At 39.6% G+C, this 19397-nt stretch overlaps 2 protein-coding genes across 2 annotated transcripts in view; both read left to right on the forward strand.

Moving 5' to 3' along the window:
* The window catches only part of LOC131242803 (regulator of nonsense transcripts UPF3-like), a 54377-nt gene extending 50625 nt beyond the window's left edge, over positions 1-3752 (forward strand). The window contains exon 12 of the mRNA XM_058241687.1: positions 3741-3752. The gene's annotated coding sequence lies outside the window, so the exon portion shown is untranslated. The remainder of the gene's footprint in view (positions 1-3740) is intronic.
* Positions 1-15951, forward strand: part of LOC131242801 (prolycopene isomerase, chloroplastic) — a 29983-nt gene extending 14032 nt beyond the window's left edge. The window contains exons 3-9 of the mRNA XM_058241684.1: positions 4866-4976; positions 5996-6049; positions 9737-10024; positions 11342-11533; positions 11635-11793; positions 13433-13669; positions 15550-15951. Coding sequence (XP_058097667.1) covers positions 4866-4976; positions 5996-6049; positions 9737-10024; positions 11342-11533; positions 11635-11793; positions 13433-13669; positions 15550-15864 — 1356 coding nt within the window. The 3' untranslated portion in view covers positions 15865-15951. The remainder of the gene's footprint in view (positions 1-4865; positions 4977-5995; positions 6050-9736; positions 10025-11341; positions 11534-11634; positions 11794-13432; positions 13670-15549) is intronic.
* Positions 15952-19397: the final 3446 nt, after the last annotated feature.

Below are 19397 nucleotides of genomic sequence, written 5' to 3' on the forward strand. Positions count from 1 at the left end.
ACCAATCTCGCATTGTACCTATCCAGTTTCTTATGGAAAATCCACTTACACCCGATCGCTTTTCGCCTAACGGGTAGCTCCACCAGCTCCCACGTTTCATTCTTGTACAAAGAATCCATCTTATCATGCATCGTTGTCATCCACTTCTCAGCATGTATACCATCTAATGCTTCTTGGAAGGTAGATGGATCCCCCTCATCTGTAATAAGGGCAAAAGCAACATTTGAGTCATTCATGTTTCTCAACGGTACTTTACGATCTCTTGGTGGATTTCTCCTAACAAGTTGTGCAACCACCTCTTCTTATATCTTTGTCTGTGGCTCAACTTCTCCAAGTGTTTCAACTTCACTTGTTTCAACATCAACAACCGATTTTTCCGTTTCCTTGTGCTCATCCTTCCGGAATAAGGAACTCTCGTCAAACTTGATGTCCCGACTAAATATGATCTTGCATGAAACCTGGTTATATAGTCTGTATACTTTCACACCATCACCATAGTCGACAAAGGTACACTTTTTAGCCCTTTGGTCTTGCTTATCTCTCTCAACTGACAGTACATGAGAGTAAGCGTTACAACCAAATATGTACAACCCCAAGTAGTTGTTCACAACCCTAAATGTAGGGTCGCGATGTAATAATAATCTCGGTAAGACCGAGGTCGGATCCACAGGGACTAATCCCGTGAGTAATTCTGAAAGCAACTAGAAGTAGAACTAGAAGAAGATGCAAATCTAAATATGGAAATAAAGGGAGTAATTGTGATGTATGGAATTAGAAACTTAAGAAATTAAAGGTGGGAACTAGGGTTTCTAAGGATCCACTTGTATAGATCAGGGAGATCTATGGTTGATTTAGGGACACAACTGGAATCAAAGTCCCATCTATTCCAATTGGAAGATATGTCAGCAAAACCAAATCTGAACTTCCTTTGACCTAATTCTCAATAGATGAGAGGTGTGAGAACTGGAAGTGATTCCATCACAAAACCATGCCCAGGAGACAATGGCTCACAATAGGATATATCAATTCACAACCAACATGAGAGAATTATGAAGATTAGAAGGGATTCCGTCACCCAACCATGCCCATGGGACGATGGTGAACAACAGAATTTCTTAATTTCACAATCTCAATACATGAAAAGAAGATACTCAAAGCTATTGCAGATCTACTGTAATTTAAGTCACAATAAACCATTAAAAACTGAAAGTATTCCTCAAGAATCAAACTAGAATCAAAGAGAGTTCAACATAAACATGAATCAAAGCAATAGAAAACATCCCATCACACTGCAAGCTTCACCTCTTAGCCCTAGCTAAGAGGTTTAGTCAACCATAGTCATGATTGGAATTAAAACCCTAGAAAAAAGACTAAAAACAACTAAGGAAGAGGAAGAAAGACTCCTGGCGGCTGCCCTCCACGCTTTTGCTCCCCTCCTCAAACCCTAGACTATCCTAGGAGCATCTTAGGGACTCGTATTTATAGTTGTGCAACTCTAACTTTCGCACCGCGTTGGAAAAATCCGGAAACCACCTCAAATTTACGCAGTCCGTGTAACATATGCATAACCCTCGACTAGTCGAGGACAGCCTTCGACTGGTCGAGGATCGCGTGAAATTAAAAGTTTATATTGCTGGAGTTCGAGTCGAGGAATCTTCGACTAGTCGAGCAGGATCCTTAGACTAGTTAAAGGAGGGCTTAGACTAGTTGAAGCAGACAGATTTTTAGGATTCCTTTTCTTCACTTCAAGTCTTCAATTCTCTTCATTCCTCACTTGGTTTTCTTGGATCTTTGGTATATCAATTCTTCATTTTTGGTCTTCTAAGATCCAACCTTTTCTTTGGTAATTATTAAGCGTTAAATTCATGCTTTTAGCATCCTTTTCAATTCAAGCTCTTAAATTCACCTTGTAACACAAACATGAGTAAAATAGGACATTAAGCAGTATCATGTTCATAAAACTAAGATATAAATGGGGTCCAATATGCAATATTTGACCCTCAACAGTAGTCAACTTCATGACTATTCCATACTTCCTCTGGGATTCTATAACCAATCAGTGTAGATGGAGATCGATTCACTAAATAGTAAGTCGTGTTAACAGCTTCGGCCCATACCTCCTTGCGAGCTTAGTGTTACTCAACATACTTCAGGCTCTTTCTAAAAGAGTGATTCATACGTTTAATCACACCATTTTCCTATGGTGTATGCCTCACGATCCCCTTATCTTTGCAATATTGATTAAATTTCTTAGAAGTAAACTCTTTGCCATCATCGGTCCTTGGAATTTTCACCTTTCGCCCCATCTGCTTTTTTACCATTGCCTTCCATACTTTGAAAGTAGCGAAAATATCGGATTTATGTTTCATAAAATAAACTCACACCTTTCTAAAGAAGTTATCAATGAATGTGACAAAAAATGATGACCCTTCTCTAGAAACAAGCGACAGCCCCCACACATCCGAGTGCACATAATCAAGCTGATATTTACTAACATGTTTCCCTATTTTAAAACTTAATCTTGATTGTTTCCCGTTTATGCAGTGCTCAGGTATATCTAAAAAAATGAAAGTTAAAGCTAGGAATCAAACCACAATCAAGAAGTACCTTCATACCGCACTCACTCATGTGACTTAAGCGCGCATGCCACACACGTGTTGACGTGGGTTCCACTACAAACATTGTAGCTCCACTTGATATAGTTCTCCCAATCAACCTGTAAAGGCTTCTACTCCTCTATGCCTTCATAACAGTGAGTGCTCCTTCTAAAACTTTCAAGACACTATAACCAGGGAATTTACATCTAAGTGCCTCAAGAGCCCCTAGAGATATCAGATTCTTCTTTAAGTCAGGAACGTGCCTCACATCGGTCAGAATACACTCCACCCCATCATACATTCTGATACGAACCGAACCAATTCTGATCATCTTACAAGCATGATTGTTGCCCATAAGAACTAGGCCACCATCATAATTGTTATACGTGGTGAACCAACTCAGGAGAGGACACATGTGGTATGATGCCCCCGTATCCAAAATTCACTCGTTACATTAATGTTCGACTTTGGACACAAATAATACGTCACAATCACTCATCCCCTTGCTGAATTCGGTTGAATTGGCCTCCTTCAGCAAATCATATGACTTCTCATCCTTCTAGGTTCTGGGATTTTTTTACAGTATTTCATATGTCATTTCCTACCACAATTCCAACACTTAACTTTCCGTTGCCCTTTTACTTGGACTTCAATCGCGACTTTCCCCTCTCTCGCTTAGACGATCTTCCCCCAGCAACTAGTGCACATGTAGAAGTACATTCCCCACCGTTATTCCTTCTCAGCTACTTCGATTGAAGGGATGAGATAACGGTATCAAAGTCCAAGGTATCCCTACCATGGCACAAAGTATCCACCAGATACTCGTAGGAATCTGGAAGAGACATAAACAAAATTAGGATTTTGTCTTCTTCATCGATCTTCACCTCCACACTTGTTAGATTGCAAATCAGTTTGTTAAAGGTGTTGATGTGCTCAGAGAGAACCCTTCTGCCATCTTTAGATTGTACATCCTTCTTTTTAGATATAGACGATTGGAGAGCGACTTTGTCGTGTAGATTCTCTCCAACTTCGCCCATAGGCCCGCGGTAGTCATCTCACTGATGACATTATAAAGGACTTCATCGGCCAAGCATAATTGGATTGCTCTAATTTCCCTCTGATCAAGTTCATCCCAATCCTCTTCTTTCATCAAGTTAGGACGTTTCGCTTTGCCAAGGAGTGCTTGCTACAACTCTTGCTGAATTAGGAGGGCTTTCGTCTTCAACCTCCATAATTCAAAATTGTTTTTACCCGTGAATTTCTCTGTCTCGAACTTCACATTCGATCCCCTCGATGTCATGTATCAAATTCTATCTGAAAACCCAACGTTCGCTCTAATACGACTTGTTGGGGACGCAACAAGCCCTATAACGACTTGTCCGGCGCGGAAGCAACCTCAAACAGAATCACACAACACAACAAGAAAAGAAAAATTCAAGCAATCACATAAAACGCACAAATTTTACGTGAAAAAAAATCCTTAGGGGAAAAAACTGCGGCACTGAGTGACAAACAATCCACTATTAAAAAAAAAAAAAAAAAACTTACAAGATATGGAACAACTTACAAATGAGAAACCTGAGTTTCTCCCTTAAAACCATTGAAAATGTGCTAAGCTCCTTTCATTCTTCCCTAATTGCATAATTAGAAGCCTATTTATACACTTTCGTATGAAATTAGAAACAAAAAACCCACACTTACGCATTCTACTCAGTTGCACCTTCGGTCGACTGAGACATCAACAGAGTCTCTCGGTCAACTAAAACAAATCTCGGTCGACTGGGAACATCACAGAGCGCTTCAGTCAACCCAAGAATTCTTCGGTCGACCGAACAACACTGCACCAGATTAAAGGCACTCCATCAACATCCCATGAGTCCCATATTTCTACTTATTATGCAGGTGGTCTCTTTCTTTGGTAAGAAGAAAAAACTAAATAAAACTTTTGGTTTTCTGACCTGCTTAATTGCACACTTACCCTTTTAAGTAACTTCGTATTAAAATAAAATAAAAACATTAGTTAGTTTCTGTTTAACTGTCTATTTCTTTCCACAGTTAGAAAATTCTCTTGTTTGGTGTTGAACTTTTGAGATCTTTGTTTTATTCTACCTGTGTTTAGTTGTTGTGAACATGTGCTTGAGCATTATTATCTATCCACATCATGGATTTTAATTTGATGAAGATACTAGATAAATTTCAATGGGCATTTTTCAGCTTATATGTTTAAATGTTTCTCTTATGAGATGGTTATATTGATACAAGTTATAGGTTCTTAATGCATTGGGTGAGTCTATTCCATGTGCCTCTTATGACTCCTGGATGGTTTACATACCCGAAGGTGAATTCTTGTCACGCATCGGCCCCACAGAATTTCTTAGGGTGAGTTCTTAATGTTTAACTTTCATTCCTTGTTGTTTCGTCCAATAATTTTCCTGCTTCTTCCTGTTTGGAGCTTTCCTACCCATAACAGAAATAAGATTCCATGCCAAGTTATATAAACTTTTTCCGCATCTTAAAATTTTCAGTTGTGCACATATCTGTATTTGTAGATACCTGTGATGCATTGATGCTTCAAAAAACTGGAGTATCCAAGTCAGTTGGATAAGGGGGGCCCCTTCTTGAGACTTGAATCGAAGATGCTGGGATTCTGAACTCTTAAGAGTTGTTGGTTATTAAGAATTTGCAGTGAATTGTACAGCTTTGGTGACAAATTCAATTTGTGATACTATTAGGGAAGTATTTTAACATGCTTATTCTCATGAAAAATAACTGAACGTATCCCTACCCATTCCCTCGGAAGTTGAATTTTAAGTATCTGCTGAACCGGTCCTTGCTGTACTCGATACCTGTACTCAGGTAATATAGGCAGATACTAATATGTTATCCAAACCCTCACTAGAATCAGAGTCAAGTCATTCTTAATGTGAGAGAAGGCATCAACTGCTAAAATTGTTGTTTTGAACTGGGATACGAGAGTTTCTTCTCATTGTTTTTGGGAGATTCTCTTATACATTACCATTGCTAGAAAAGTCAAAGTCTTCCTAAGCAGGCTGAGCATGCAGGAAAAAAAAAACCATGAGAACCTGACTTGATGGCCCAATTGCAATTCAGAGAAAATTACTATAAGATGTTAGAGTCGACGGGTGGGGCACCTGTTGTAGGAATCTTAAAAATATTTATTGCCAGTATCATGGTTGTGGAATTTGTTTTTCTGCTGATTGAGGATGTTTGCTTTCCCCCTCCCTTTCCATTATTTTATATAGTCTGGTTTCCAGTTTGGCACCACTTTCCTTCTGAAACTCATGCACTTCATAGATATTATGCTGTGGTTGAACTGTTGTTGGTTATTTTCTTGGGGAGGATTCAATTCAACATACGATAGTATTACCTTGCTACAGGACCTTGAGAAGTTTGCAAGTTTGGATGCTGCACGCGAATGGAGAAAACTTCTGGTGAGTGTAAATGGTCATGGTTATACATTTTATTTTTTCAGTGCTTGTATCTAATGCATTTTGTATCTTCACTCAACAATTTTTTACCACATAATTTTCAAGCATCCCATTGATGCTTCAGTTTGATGGTTACTGCTTCCATGCACAAACCTTTTTGTTTAACATGCACACACCCACACTCACCACAATGGGTACTCGAACCCATGACCGTAGTGTTGAAACTCTTGTGAGTCTATCACAAACTTATTAAGGCATGGAATCTTTAAAAGATCAAAGTTTTGTTTGAAGTAACTTCCTTGAGAATAAGATTGAGCTCAGTGATATAGATGCATGCTGGATCATTATAGTGTTTGCATGCTCAAGATGTCTACAATGTTTCAGAACTTAAACAGGTTCTCGGACCTGGTAGTTGCCAAGGAATACAGAAACTCATGTCTCTAATTGACAGGAAAGAAGCTTCTAGAATTTCTATTACCTGATGAATATGAAGAATAGCACGGGGACTGAAAAAGTTGAAAATGCATTTGCTGGATGCCATATTCCTTATATTAAGATATGTAAATTCAGAAACACTCTTAGACCAATAATTATAATATCAATTTATATCGTGTATTTTTGCTCAGACCTAAGGAGTGATAAACAAAACAATTTCTCGAAGAATTTAGTTGAAATTTCTCTAGAAAGAAAGTATATTCAGTTTTTTTATGAGGACATCACATCACATACACTTTTGCGTACGTATCAGAGGGGGAGACGGGCCACACCGGTTTCCCTGTGGCTAGGCGAGTATCCATGTTGAAGACCCTATGTGCATGTGCGAGCATTTGGAAGACCTCACACTAGGAGGATGCACATGGGTTGCTTTAGGGAACAATTTGGACCATTGGATTTGAGAGACATGACGATCGGGCCGTTGATCATGGACTATTCTTGTCATCATAGGACATATTTATGTTTTAGGATCTAATTTATGTTTGATTTATGCTTTGGACACCTTATGAGCGGTTTTATATTATATATATATATATATATATATATATATATATATATATATATATATATATATATATATATATATATATATATATATATATATATTCATTAGACTAGGGTTATTTTGGTTAATAGTCATTAAGCCTGGTCTATTTTGTAATTTTGAAAAGTTTTTGAGACTATATGAAGAGGAAGGGGAGGGGGTGACCTCTCCATGATGGATTTCTCTCTGGAAAAAAAAAAATAATAATAATAAAATTCCCTTGTTTCTTCTTCTTCATACGCGATTTGGAATGAAGATCGGTGCGATGCCTATCTTCAATCGTGGGAGTGCGAGACTTCCAGTCATCCATCTTTGAGTTTTTCTTCTTCTTGCAAGGCATGTTGTTGAAATCTCCTTAGCTCTTCATCCAAAACCTATCCTAACACCTTCATTTCTTCTTCATCATCCTTTCCCTCAAAACCCCAAGGTCACGGACCAAGCCCTAGTTGACTGGACCCCACACGCGTGACTGTACAGCCATACCTCTACTCCCCCTTTCCTCTTTGAACCCTTCCTCCAAAACCCCATCTTTCCTTGTTCAAAACCCTAACCCTAACCCTAAAATCCCAAATCTCCCTATTTCCCTAAATTCTCAAACCCTAGATTTTCAAATCCTTCAATTAACCTAAAATCCCTAATTTTCCTACATTCAAAACCCTAATTCCCACCTCCTAATACCTAAATCCTTTAATCCCCATAATTTCACCTTTTTCCTCAAACTTTCCTAACCCTAACTTCACCCACACCCAAATCTAGTAAACCCTAGGTAGTATTAGACCTTCCCCTTTACAATAGGCGTAACCCTATGCTATTTGGATGTTTCTACATCCATTAGATCCTAGTTTCTAATGTCTAAGGGTCTGTTTGGATTCGTGTATAAGGGTGTATTGGATTATATCCAACTACTGTTCATGTATACGTTCGATCAATTTCAGAATACATCCAAATCAACATGCCATGAATCAATGTTTGGATAGGAGGTATTGTTCGGGCAAGTATACAAACTCTTATACAGATCAATGTTTGGATACGATGTATTAGGGCTGCGTATTGTATATACGTATAATATTGATAGCACTTGTACGACGGTGCTATTTTTAAGTTCTCAAAATGGGAACCCAAGTGGGGCCCACTGTCATGTTTGTGAATAATCCTACCCGTCCATCCATTTTGTGATTGAATTTTAGTACATGTTGCCAAAATTGAACCACTCAAAAGCTTTGTATGTGTAATCCAGGATAATTCGACGTCCACAGTTGAAATTGGGATGGGGCCACGGAAGTTTTGATTCATGCTAACATTGAATTATTTTCAGTTCATCCCAATAGTAATGACGTTATTAACGGTCCGGATGGCATCTAAAATGGCAACATGTCCTAAAATGAACTCACAGAACAAATGGATGAATCGGATCATTCACAAACATGAAAGTGGGCCCCACCCGTACCAGCGCAGGAACTTTCTGTGAAAGGTAATTGCAGGAAAGTGGGCCCCACCCGATCTGAAAGGTGATCGCAGGCGTGCAATCTGACTCACTGAATCTCTACTCCGTCCCTTCCAAGAGCTTGAGGAGAGATTCAACTATATAACGAACCTCAGACCTTCGGAGAAGAAACGGAGAAGGTTAACACCCACATGCAATGGAATGGAGATGATACAGGGCGATGCTGGTGTAGGATATTTCCATTCTCCATAGATAGAAAACGTTCAAAGAGATAGCTACAATGTCTGGCGAAAATACAGCACAATGACTACACTACACTGCACGATGCAATGCTGTCTGAAATCACACTACCGCCTTATGAAAATTTTGAGATGCTGATGTATTCACGCGCATGGTAACCCATGGACACCAACTCATATTCAAACATTGTATAATGTAAAAATCCACCGTTAATACAATACTATACACCCTTATACGCGAATCCAAACAGGCCCTAATGGTCTTGTAGGATGATGCTTGGCAACTTAGGCTTAAACTATGCATTGTTTCCTCTTAGAATCTTAATATTTGTTATGATGGTAGCAAGATTTGTAGTTTTCATTAATTAACTTAAATTTTCTGATTGATCTCTCACATTATGTGAGTTCATGCATTGGTCATGCATCAGTTTTACTTTCTAAAACGAAAGGCAAATAAAAGGTATTCAGAGGGTTTTTCTTGCTTGTCTTTCTAGTTGGTAACAGGGAGAATAGAGACCACCCTTTTGTGTGATTTTGATAGGTTCTTAATCTTTAATTTGGCTTCATCGCTCCAATTGTTGCTAATGTCACTCTCACTGGAGCTCGTGGGAGAGAACTTTCACTGCTTTAAGTAGAATTTTAGTGTCCACATAACAAATAGAAGGCTGCCATTTGTATTCCTCAAGATGCTTCAGTTTGTGTAGTTAAGCACTTGGATGAATTTGTTTTTATGTAGTAGTGACATGGAATAACTGACTAACAGGTTAAGTATTAAAAAAATCACTTAGTATTTCAGGTTGTACATATATATATATATATATATATATATATTGTGTGTGTGTGTGTGTGTGTGCATGAACAGATTTAGATAGTTTATGTCAGTGTATCTTTTCATTTTTATAAATGCATCTCTAAGATCCAGTAGTGTCTTATCTCCTTCTCAAATCGGATAAAAAAATTGTTTACAGGATGCTGTCCTCCCAATGTCTGCGGCAGCAATGGCTCTACCACCTCTGGCTATTCGAGGTGATTTGGGTGTTCTTTCCACAGCGGCAGCCAGATATGCTCCTTCACTCTTGAAGTCTTTCATCCAGATGGGGCCTCAAGGAGCTCTTGGTGCTACTAAGCTTCTCAGACCCTTCTCGGAGATTATTGATTCCTTGGAGTTGAAAGATCCTTTTGTTCGTAACTGGGTGGATCTCTTATGTTTCCTACTTGCAGGAGTGAGATCTAATGGTACACTCTCAGCAGAAATGGTAACTATTATTTCTCAAGTTCTTGCCATTGTCTTAGGAAGTCGTATTATTCTCTCCCCAGCTTTATTTCATTGAGAAACTAATTTCTAAGATGTGATACAAATACAATGCTCGATCAAGAATTTGCTTGATCCAATAAACTGTACATGTGGAGCCCTTTTTTTTGTGGTAAATGGTCCATATGGCAGGTCCCATGGTGGATGGAAGATGCCCTAAAATTCTCTCCCACCAGCTCACCCTTTTCTTTGAAGGCTAATGTTACCACCTACCACCCAAACAAAAAAGTCTTAAGAAAAAGAAATGTATACATGTAGTACCCCTCAGGAAAGCTATTCAAAAGAAAATTCAACCTAAACATAGAACAACTATACCTCATCTAAACTAGAAATTCAAAAGCCCAATCTGATCAGCATAGAACAACTATAACATGTAATCTCTAGGTAAATCCTCCACACAAGATAGAAAGCATCAGCCACCCCATGAATTTCTGTATACACATGGGAGATCCGAGAAGACCAATAAAGGAGCATTCATTTGATCTTTCCACCAATATCAAGCTGACCATGTGGGGGATGCATTAGTAGCCAAACCATCAACCACTACCTTTGAGTCAGTTTCATTTTCAACATAACGCAAATTTAGACTAGAACACCAAACCATCTAAGATGGCTCTACCTTCATCCAGAAGGCCTATAACATTGGGATACCACCCCATAATGGTGACAAAATGCAAAACAAAATTTATATATATATATAATTATAATTATAAAAAAAAATTCTACCTTCCTCAGTGATCTCTACAATACCTCCACCCCACGTGGACCAGGATTTCCCCTTGAGGAAGTGTTGACATTGAATTTCACATACCCAATATTTGGTCTGAACCATTTAGTCAAGATCATTTTTTAGATATAATCTAATTCAGCTAAGTACCCAAAACCAATGAAGCAAGAGATTGCGCATCACAACAATCTCTAATCGTGGGAATAGAGCTACCTGCCTCCACAAGAAAATTCTTTCTAGGTTACAAATACGATCATGAGTTTTTGAAGGCACACTTTGATAAGTACATCCATAATTGGAGAATTGCTCACAAAACTTCTGCCCGGAGTCTTAACATATCGGTTTAAAATAGTGTGGCAGAAAGGAAACATTGCGATATTTCTAAGACCCTATCAATGAGGCCTGACAATGGCAATCTGATACTTTTCAGGTTGAAGTGTTTAACATTGAGGCATATCTGATTAATCAACTGCCCAGATAAGAGCTTGAAGATGTCTCCCACCTATTCACAGCATTTTATCTTCTGAATTTCAGGTCTACATGTTTGCGGAATGGTATAAACCAGGGTGCTCACTTGACTACCCTCTTCATGGAAGTGGTGCAGTTGTTGATGCTCTTGTCCGTGGCATGCAAAAGTTTGGTGGAAGGCTTGCATTAGGAAGTCATGTTGAAAATATCATTGTTGAAAATGGCCGGGCTATTGGTGTGAAGCTAAGAAGTGGTCAAGTAAGTAATCTAAGGAATGAAAAAAAAAAACGCTGTGCTTTGGAAGAAGACTGAACTGTGTTTATTTTTTCTGATAAAAAAATATCCTAATGCTTGGGCAGTTTGTTCGTGCTAAGAAGGCTGTTGTTAGCAATGCATCTATGTGGGACACTTTGAATCTGTTACCTGTGGAAGCCATTCCCAAATCATATCAGGACAAGGTTAAAAGCACCCCACAATGTGAATCATTCATGCATCTTCACTTGGGTTTTGATGCACAGGTGAGCTGCCATCAATCTGCCTAGTAGTGGTTTGAATGAGTTTCATGAACAATTATATTATATGAATACCATGCACCAGTACCCAGATCCCTAGTATGCTGTACCGGAGGTGTTACCAACTTCTATGTGGAACTTCCTTTGTTCATTTTTTTCTTCATTTCTGCCTGTGCATCTGTTCATTTCCATATGAAGGGCCTGTTTGGATTGGCGGAATCCAAAAGGCAGATTTTGGAGATGAAAATGTCACATTGGAGGAATCTATGGAAAAATCATAAATTACCTTATTGTTTTAACATACTTGATTGCCATGGAAATGTGGAAAGTTCAATGGTCAAAAAGTGAGAGTTGTCTTTCAGAAAACCTAGAGATCTCTGTCTTTGGTTTTTTTTGTTTTTTTTTTTTCAAGGAAATGGAAATGGCCTTGTGTGAGGAAAACCATGGAAGGGAAAACTGGTTTCCACAGCTGCTTTTGCTTTTGCAAACGGTCAATAACGTCACATTTGAGGAAATCTATTTCCTTTCCATGGTTGAATCCTGTTTTCCACCAATTCAAACAACCCAAAGTAAGATGCCAAAATATCAATCAATTTATGATATGCTATAAGCATTTTAGTTTGACCTGAAACCCCATACCTCAAATCCACTCATGACATCAGAATAAAGACTTGCAGTATCAGCATTGCTCCCAAGCCGGTAAGCCTGGATCAATGAGAAGATCGGGGCAGATCAGTTATTTTCAGAGTTTGAACAAATCTCCATTCTTTGATAGTAGTCCTTTGTTCTGAATCAATATTTACATAAGGCAAAGAATAATACAGGTGGAAAACAAACAACCCTTGTATGTATTTTTTTTTTTTTCCATCTTCGTATAATTATTAGGGCGTATGGCACGTTGAACACACATGAAGAGAGGAAGGGAAGGATAGATGAGAGTTGTGAGAGAGATCAGGTGGAAGAAGGGTGTGCACACCATGCAGAGAGAGTAAGAGAGAGGCATGGCTACACACGGAGAGAGAAATTGTGGGGGCTACTCTCATTGAGAGAGATTAAGCAGGTGACCGTGACACTTTCCCACCATAAATGGGCCTTTTGTAGGGAAAATCTTCGCCATAGGTTGCCTAGCAGCAATGCCCTCAAATTTACCAACATACCCCTATTTTTAATTTGAATGCCTTCCCGTATCCTTTAAATATTTGAAGTTCAGCAGTTTCAGAAAACTAAGTGCCTGGGTAACATTGCCCCAGCTACTCGCATAATATATAGGAGAGATTTTTAAACGTTAGCTATTCTTTTGTTTTTCTTTGCAAGGGGATCTCGGCCATCTACACCCTTCTCATTTATGAGTAGTAATTACTCAATACATGCGATGCCATTTTAAGTTGGTTGGTTCTCCTTTCTACCACCGGTTGATTGTCAAGTTCAAGAAAAATATTGGCATAAATACACAAAGAAAAACATGTTATATTGTGATAGATCTTCCATGTCTGTCCTGTCTTTCTCTTTTGTAGAATAGTGACATTAACCCCACTTTCGTCCTGGAAGGAAAGAAAGCTGCGGCTACATTTTCCTACATTGCCGTGACTCAAACTTCACTTGGGCTTATCTAATTATATATACTGAGTATAATTTTTATTGCCAGAACATCCCTGAAGACCTAGGAATCCATCACATCGTTGTGAATGATTGGGGTAGGGGAGTTGATGCTGACCAGAATGTTGTTTTGATCTCTGTACCAAGTGTACTGAGTCAGGATCTAGCGCCTCCTGGAAAGCACATATTGCATGCTTACATGCCAGGAACGGAACCATTTGGAATGTGGGAAGGACTTGACCGTAGAAGCTCCGAATACAAGAGCCTAAAAGCTGAACGATCAGAGGTATTTGTGTGTAATTTACATGTTATATTATTCTTCTCTTTATCATTTTTCTCGACTCTTTAAGGAATATCGATACAGAGATGCCATTCTTCTGAGTGACTCAAACACAAGGCTCTAGCATGAAAACGCTGGAGTCTTACCACACCAAAAGCTGGTGTGTCTTCCTTTGTCCTTGTCAGAAACCAGACTTACTCATTGGTTTAGTAGCTAAACTGCTGGGTTTGTGTTTCAAGCCATTTCTTGAAACTCACCAGAACTGAGTCAACTATGCTTCTCTAGAGAACAAACTGAGTTGCCTCCCTAAAGAATGCATATGCGACTTGCATGGATATGAGTGAAATGGAACAAGTCTTAACAGTTTGGCTGGTGACTTGAACACAGAAAATGAGTTTTAATATGTTGGTTTCAAGTCTTTGGAACTTGCAGTCTGTTTAACAGTTGCTTATGTAACAATAATTTCTAGGCTGCATTTGGGTGAATGAGCAAATAGAATTGCAAACACGCAGTTAATAAAGAGGAAATGACCAGAAATTATTTCCTAGTTTTCATAGTCATGAGAAAATTACTAGGAAATTACAATTTGTTTATTAGAAATAATCAGATACAACAGTTGTATCATAAGTTATGATACAACCATTTTTTCCACCATGCGTCACTTTTGTATAATATCCTGTCCATGCAAATGGTAGGTCACAGCATGATTATCACCTGGTATGAAAATCAAGACATCAAGCTGATCTACACAGAGAGCAGGACATGACATCAATCTCGATGGCCCACCCAATGAGTGGATCAGCCTGATTTTCCTACCAGGAGATTACCATGGTGTGGCTTACTGTTTGGACAGATAACATATTCTACATATGCAACACATTGGCTTGAAAAAGAATGGTTGTATCATAACTTCTGATACAGCAGCTGAAACTGATGTAGGGGTGCAAGTCGGGCATGTTGGGTCGGGGTTGAGGTCAATCCAAGCCCAACCCAACTTCAAGAGGAGTTCACCCAAGGCCCAACCCAAGCCACCCAACTCAAGGAATCAAATACTTGTCCCTATAGAAATTTGAGTTGGGTCAGTTAGGTCAGGTTGGGTCGGGTCAGATTAACGCTCACAAATAACATCAATAAACCAGCACATGTGACTGCCAAAATAAAACTAGTAAATAAACTTTTCAATCACTGAAACTAAATAAACAGATGGAGTGAATGTCACAAATTCAACATGGTGGGTCTCGTAGAGCTTGGGTGTTGCGATGATTTTGTCAAAACAGGTTGTAGATGGTTCTGGCCATTCTAATAGAGTCATGAGTCCTGAGCTGTGACTCATGACATTCATCCAGTAGTGCATGATGTAAACATGTTATGGACCAAAAGTAATGGTGGTCCATTGATCATGCAAATCAAGCATGAGCCCCTATTTTCTATCTATGCCATGATTTTACATTTATATCATGTATATTAGTCATAACCCACACATAGATGTCCACATAAGGTTGGATTCAGGTTGGGTTGCCTGAAATCCTCAACCCTAACCCAACTCACTTAGGTCGGGTTGAGGATTTCAAGCCAAAGCCCAACCCAACCTCAGCCCAACATGACCCAAAGTTTAGGTTGGGCCAATCGGGTTCAAGTTGATCCAACCCAAGTCGCACACCTAAACTGATCCTTTCTCTTTGGTTATTTCCACTTGTATTAAGCTAAATTCAATTCAACCGTGCATCCAAACATGCCCTTAAGTGCGCCTTTTTTGTCCATTTGAACTTTTGGGTTCTATGCTCAATTTCAACTTCTCTTCTATTAGCTGAATATCGAATCAGGTGTAACAGTCCAATCTGCCTAGTTTTTTAAAACATTTTCTCTTGAATCTTATGTGAGTTCAGGTGATGTGGAGAGCCGTTGAGCGTGCACTTGGTCCAGGCTTCAGCCGCGAGAACTGTGAGGTGAAATTGGTCGGGACGCCGCTGACACACCAGCGGTTCCTTAGAAGGAACAGAGGAACATACGGGCCAGCTATCATGGCCGGACAAGGCACGTTCCCGGGGCATTCGACACCAGTCCCACAGCTTTACTGCTGTGGAGATTCGACATTTCCAGGCATCGGAGTCCCTGCAGTCGCTGCCAGTGGTGCCATAGTGGCCAATTCACTGGTCTCAGTGTCACAACACTCGCAACTTCTCGATGCCGTCGGAATTTGATACATCAGTGAGAGTTCAGTAGCTTCTCTCTCTCAAAAATTTTAAACTTATTCATTGTCCTTTTTAATTCGAGTATATCATTATAGATACCACAAGGATTTTATTTTTTATTTTTTATTTTTTTTATTTTTTAAAAAAATTTTAATACAATGCAAGTCCACATCATGTTCATCTAGTGTGCGAAATGGCACATAAGAGCGCCCCAAAAAATCCATTCTGAAATGTGACTTGTGGCTTGTCTACATTGGCCTGCAGTTGTCCTGGACCGAACACGTGGCGCATGCTTATTGGTTTTGGAAGTTTCCAATGTTCGTTGGATTGGCATGGCTTGTCTTGAAGTGGGCCACATGGCATGAGGCATGTGGGTTTGCGAGGCGCCACGTGGCATGCTTGGTTTGGGACAAGGAAACCCAAGAAGTGAGGGTCCATATGCATTCTTTTTTTGTGGACTCATGTGTTTGGAGGACGTGAAGGAACTACAACTTGTGGTACTGTAACGACGTCTTTTCTGTCAAATTGCTAGTTTTAGAGGACATCAGAACCATGGAAACGGTAGGTCCCACCATGAAGATCACCTGGCACAAAAAACAGGCCGCTTGTCGGGTGGTCACAACCATGGGAATCAATGGACAACCGGTGGTATTACTCAATTTACAGGTGTGGCCCACCTAGCAAGTCTATCAGCCTGATTTTTGAGGACTCTAAACTTTATGGTGGGGCCTATCGGTTTCATGGTACTGGTTTTGTACACAACTGGAATGTTGGTGGGAAAGACGGTACCGTACCACAAGTTATAGTACAGTTGTAGGGGATCAGTTGATTCAGTTTTCAGGCAACTTGGTATGCCAAACAACATACAAACATGAAGTGGGTAGACTATGGGTACCATGTGGTATTATATAATTCGCAGGCTAAGAGTCTGTAAAGACTATCAGTTTGAGCCAGTGGGGCCCACAGTTTGGTGATCCGAACCATTGGTAAGATGTGCCTCATCTTAGAAAGCATGTGCACCAAAATCCCCTACTGGATGAGAAAATTGAGAATATTTTGTAAGACTCTTATCAGGTGGGCTACACATGATCATCAATTTAGATTTGGTCGTTGGATTATTCAGATTGAGCGATTCAGTGAGCTCCACTATAGTTGTAATTATTGTAAATAAGTTTAGGGCGGGCCACTTGAACTATGGTCCATATACACGGTTATTAAGCTGGATATGGAAACCTATGGTGTTGAGATCTTAGAGGAGAGAAGTATGATGATTAAGCTTCTCTATCTCTCTTTTTATAAATAAATGTCTTTGTTCTCCCACCAACACAAGAGAGAAAACCCTAGTCCCACTAAAGGTTATCATTAGGGTACGAGATGCGGAGGATCAAGATTCCTCTCAGCTACATCGAGGGATCGGGAATGTCTTTCCAGTCAGGTACACTTTAAGGTTATGGCATTGAATCTACATTATTAATGCATAAATGATCCGTCAATTCCGCAATATAGATCTAACATATTTCCCCCTTATGGTTTAGGTGGCCGTCTATTTTTTTGGCCAGCTATTAAAGGGTTAGGATCTTCCAAAACTGGGGGCATTTGGTGTATAAGGGCTATCAATGGTTGGGTCCATCATGTAGCTGCTTTGGATCAGTGAACCATGTGGACCACTTGCTCAGACTGAAAGTTTTTTAGTCCATCATGTCGCTGCTTTGTATATATCACTAAACCATGTGGGCCACCTGTTCAGACTGAAAGTGTGGGTCCATCATGTAGCTGCTTTGGATCACTGAAGCATGTGGGCCACTTATTCAGATTGAAAGTACAAACTGCCAACCCAAGCATTGTATATTACTTCAATCACAATAATGCCCACGTATAAACAAAGGTTGTTGTGATAAGGTTGAAAGTCAGTGCAACCTAATCACAATAATGCAGACTTGCATAGCATGTGTGATTAGCCTCGGAGATTGAAGAGGTCAATGACATCAAGCGTGTCAGCGTTAATCCGTGCCGTCCATCTGTATTGATCGTGGACCCATCATGGTGTATATGCGATCCACACCGTCCATGAGTCGCTATAATGTGCACTTTGCATCTAGTCCGTTGATACGGTCTCTCAGGCCTGAACAAATGGAAAATACAAATATTAGCTTAATTTCAAAACTTTTATAGAGCCCACTGAATTAGATGAAGGAAAACCACAGATACCAGCTTGATCTTGACTTTTGTGATTCCACGAAGTGGGACCCACCTTGACGTTGCTGTCGTCTGACCTAACGAAACAATCACATGGACATGAGTGAATGGAAAACACGTGTTAACTTGATACCGAATCTTACAGCCCACGCAAGATCTGGTCCATTCATTAGGTGAGGGACACCAAGGTAAGTACACCCAAAAATCAGTCCAGTCCACTCATCCAGTGGACCACACTTGTATGCGGAAAATGGATGGTTAAAAAAAGAAAGAAAGAAAAAGGATGATAGGTGTGTGGCACACAGATCAGTGAATGTACTTGGGGAGTAGTGGCCCGAATCCCTCACACATGTGCCATGTTGGCACGTGTTCTGCAAACTGCCTCTTCAAAATATTCTCAGCCAGTAGCCAGCTACCTTCTTATCTACTCATAACAAAGATTTTCAAGTTCCCTGATTTAAAACTATTGTCTCTGTTATATATAATGTGAAGAGCCAATGACATTTTTGTCCATGCAATTAGCTTTTGGAGGGGTCGTGACTATGTGATTATTATATGACATTGATTTTCAATATGGATTAGTTGTAAATTGGACTACTTGAATTTTAGCCAAGTCAGTATATGACGTGGATTTTACTTACTCTGCCCTGTTTTTCTCCATGTGCAAATAGCCAATTTCCACCTTTTTTGTTCAAGTGTAGCCTGCAAGAAAGCCCCTCCAATGAAGATTGTGAGCCTACTATGATGACTATGTTGTTGTTGATGTTTCAAAATTTTCAGCAACAAGGTTTGTCGATGCTATTGACAGATCATTTGATTCCGTTGACAGTTGTTCGATACCATCGATAGCTACTCAATACCATCGAGAAAATTCAAAAATCCTATGTTAGTTGTTGGATACTTCGTGGTGTCCTGCTCGATGTGCTTCCACGGTTCCCCAACATATGTAACAAACATTCATTAGCTTATCTGTTTTATCGCCTTATGTTAGGACATCATTAAAAAAAGAGTAGAACTAAAACTGAAGTGGCTATTAAATAGGAAAAATTTTAGATGGGTTGGCCACATGTGGCAAATTTCTCTCAATGTGGAGTTTGCTGTATCTTTTTTCTCTCCGCCCTCCCCCCCCCCCCCAACCCATTTTTTTTCCTTGCCCCTTCAAAAGTATCTCTCCCCTATTTCTCTCTCCCTTTTCCATATGCTCATGGTTTCCCTAGTACTCATTCCATTTTAGTAATGTCAATATCATCCCTAATTTTCCCCTTTCGCCTTAGGATTAGAGTTCTATTTCTCAATAGGGCATGCATTATGGGAAAGTGAAGGCGATCCCATATTCTCAACACTAC

This window comes from Magnolia sinica, chromosome 4 (assembly GCF_029962835.1).
Source record: "Magnolia sinica isolate HGM2019 chromosome 4, MsV1, whole genome shotgun sequence".
NCBI classification, from domain to species: domain Eukaryota; kingdom Viridiplantae; phylum Streptophyta; class Magnoliopsida; order Magnoliales; family Magnoliaceae; genus Magnolia; species Magnolia sinica.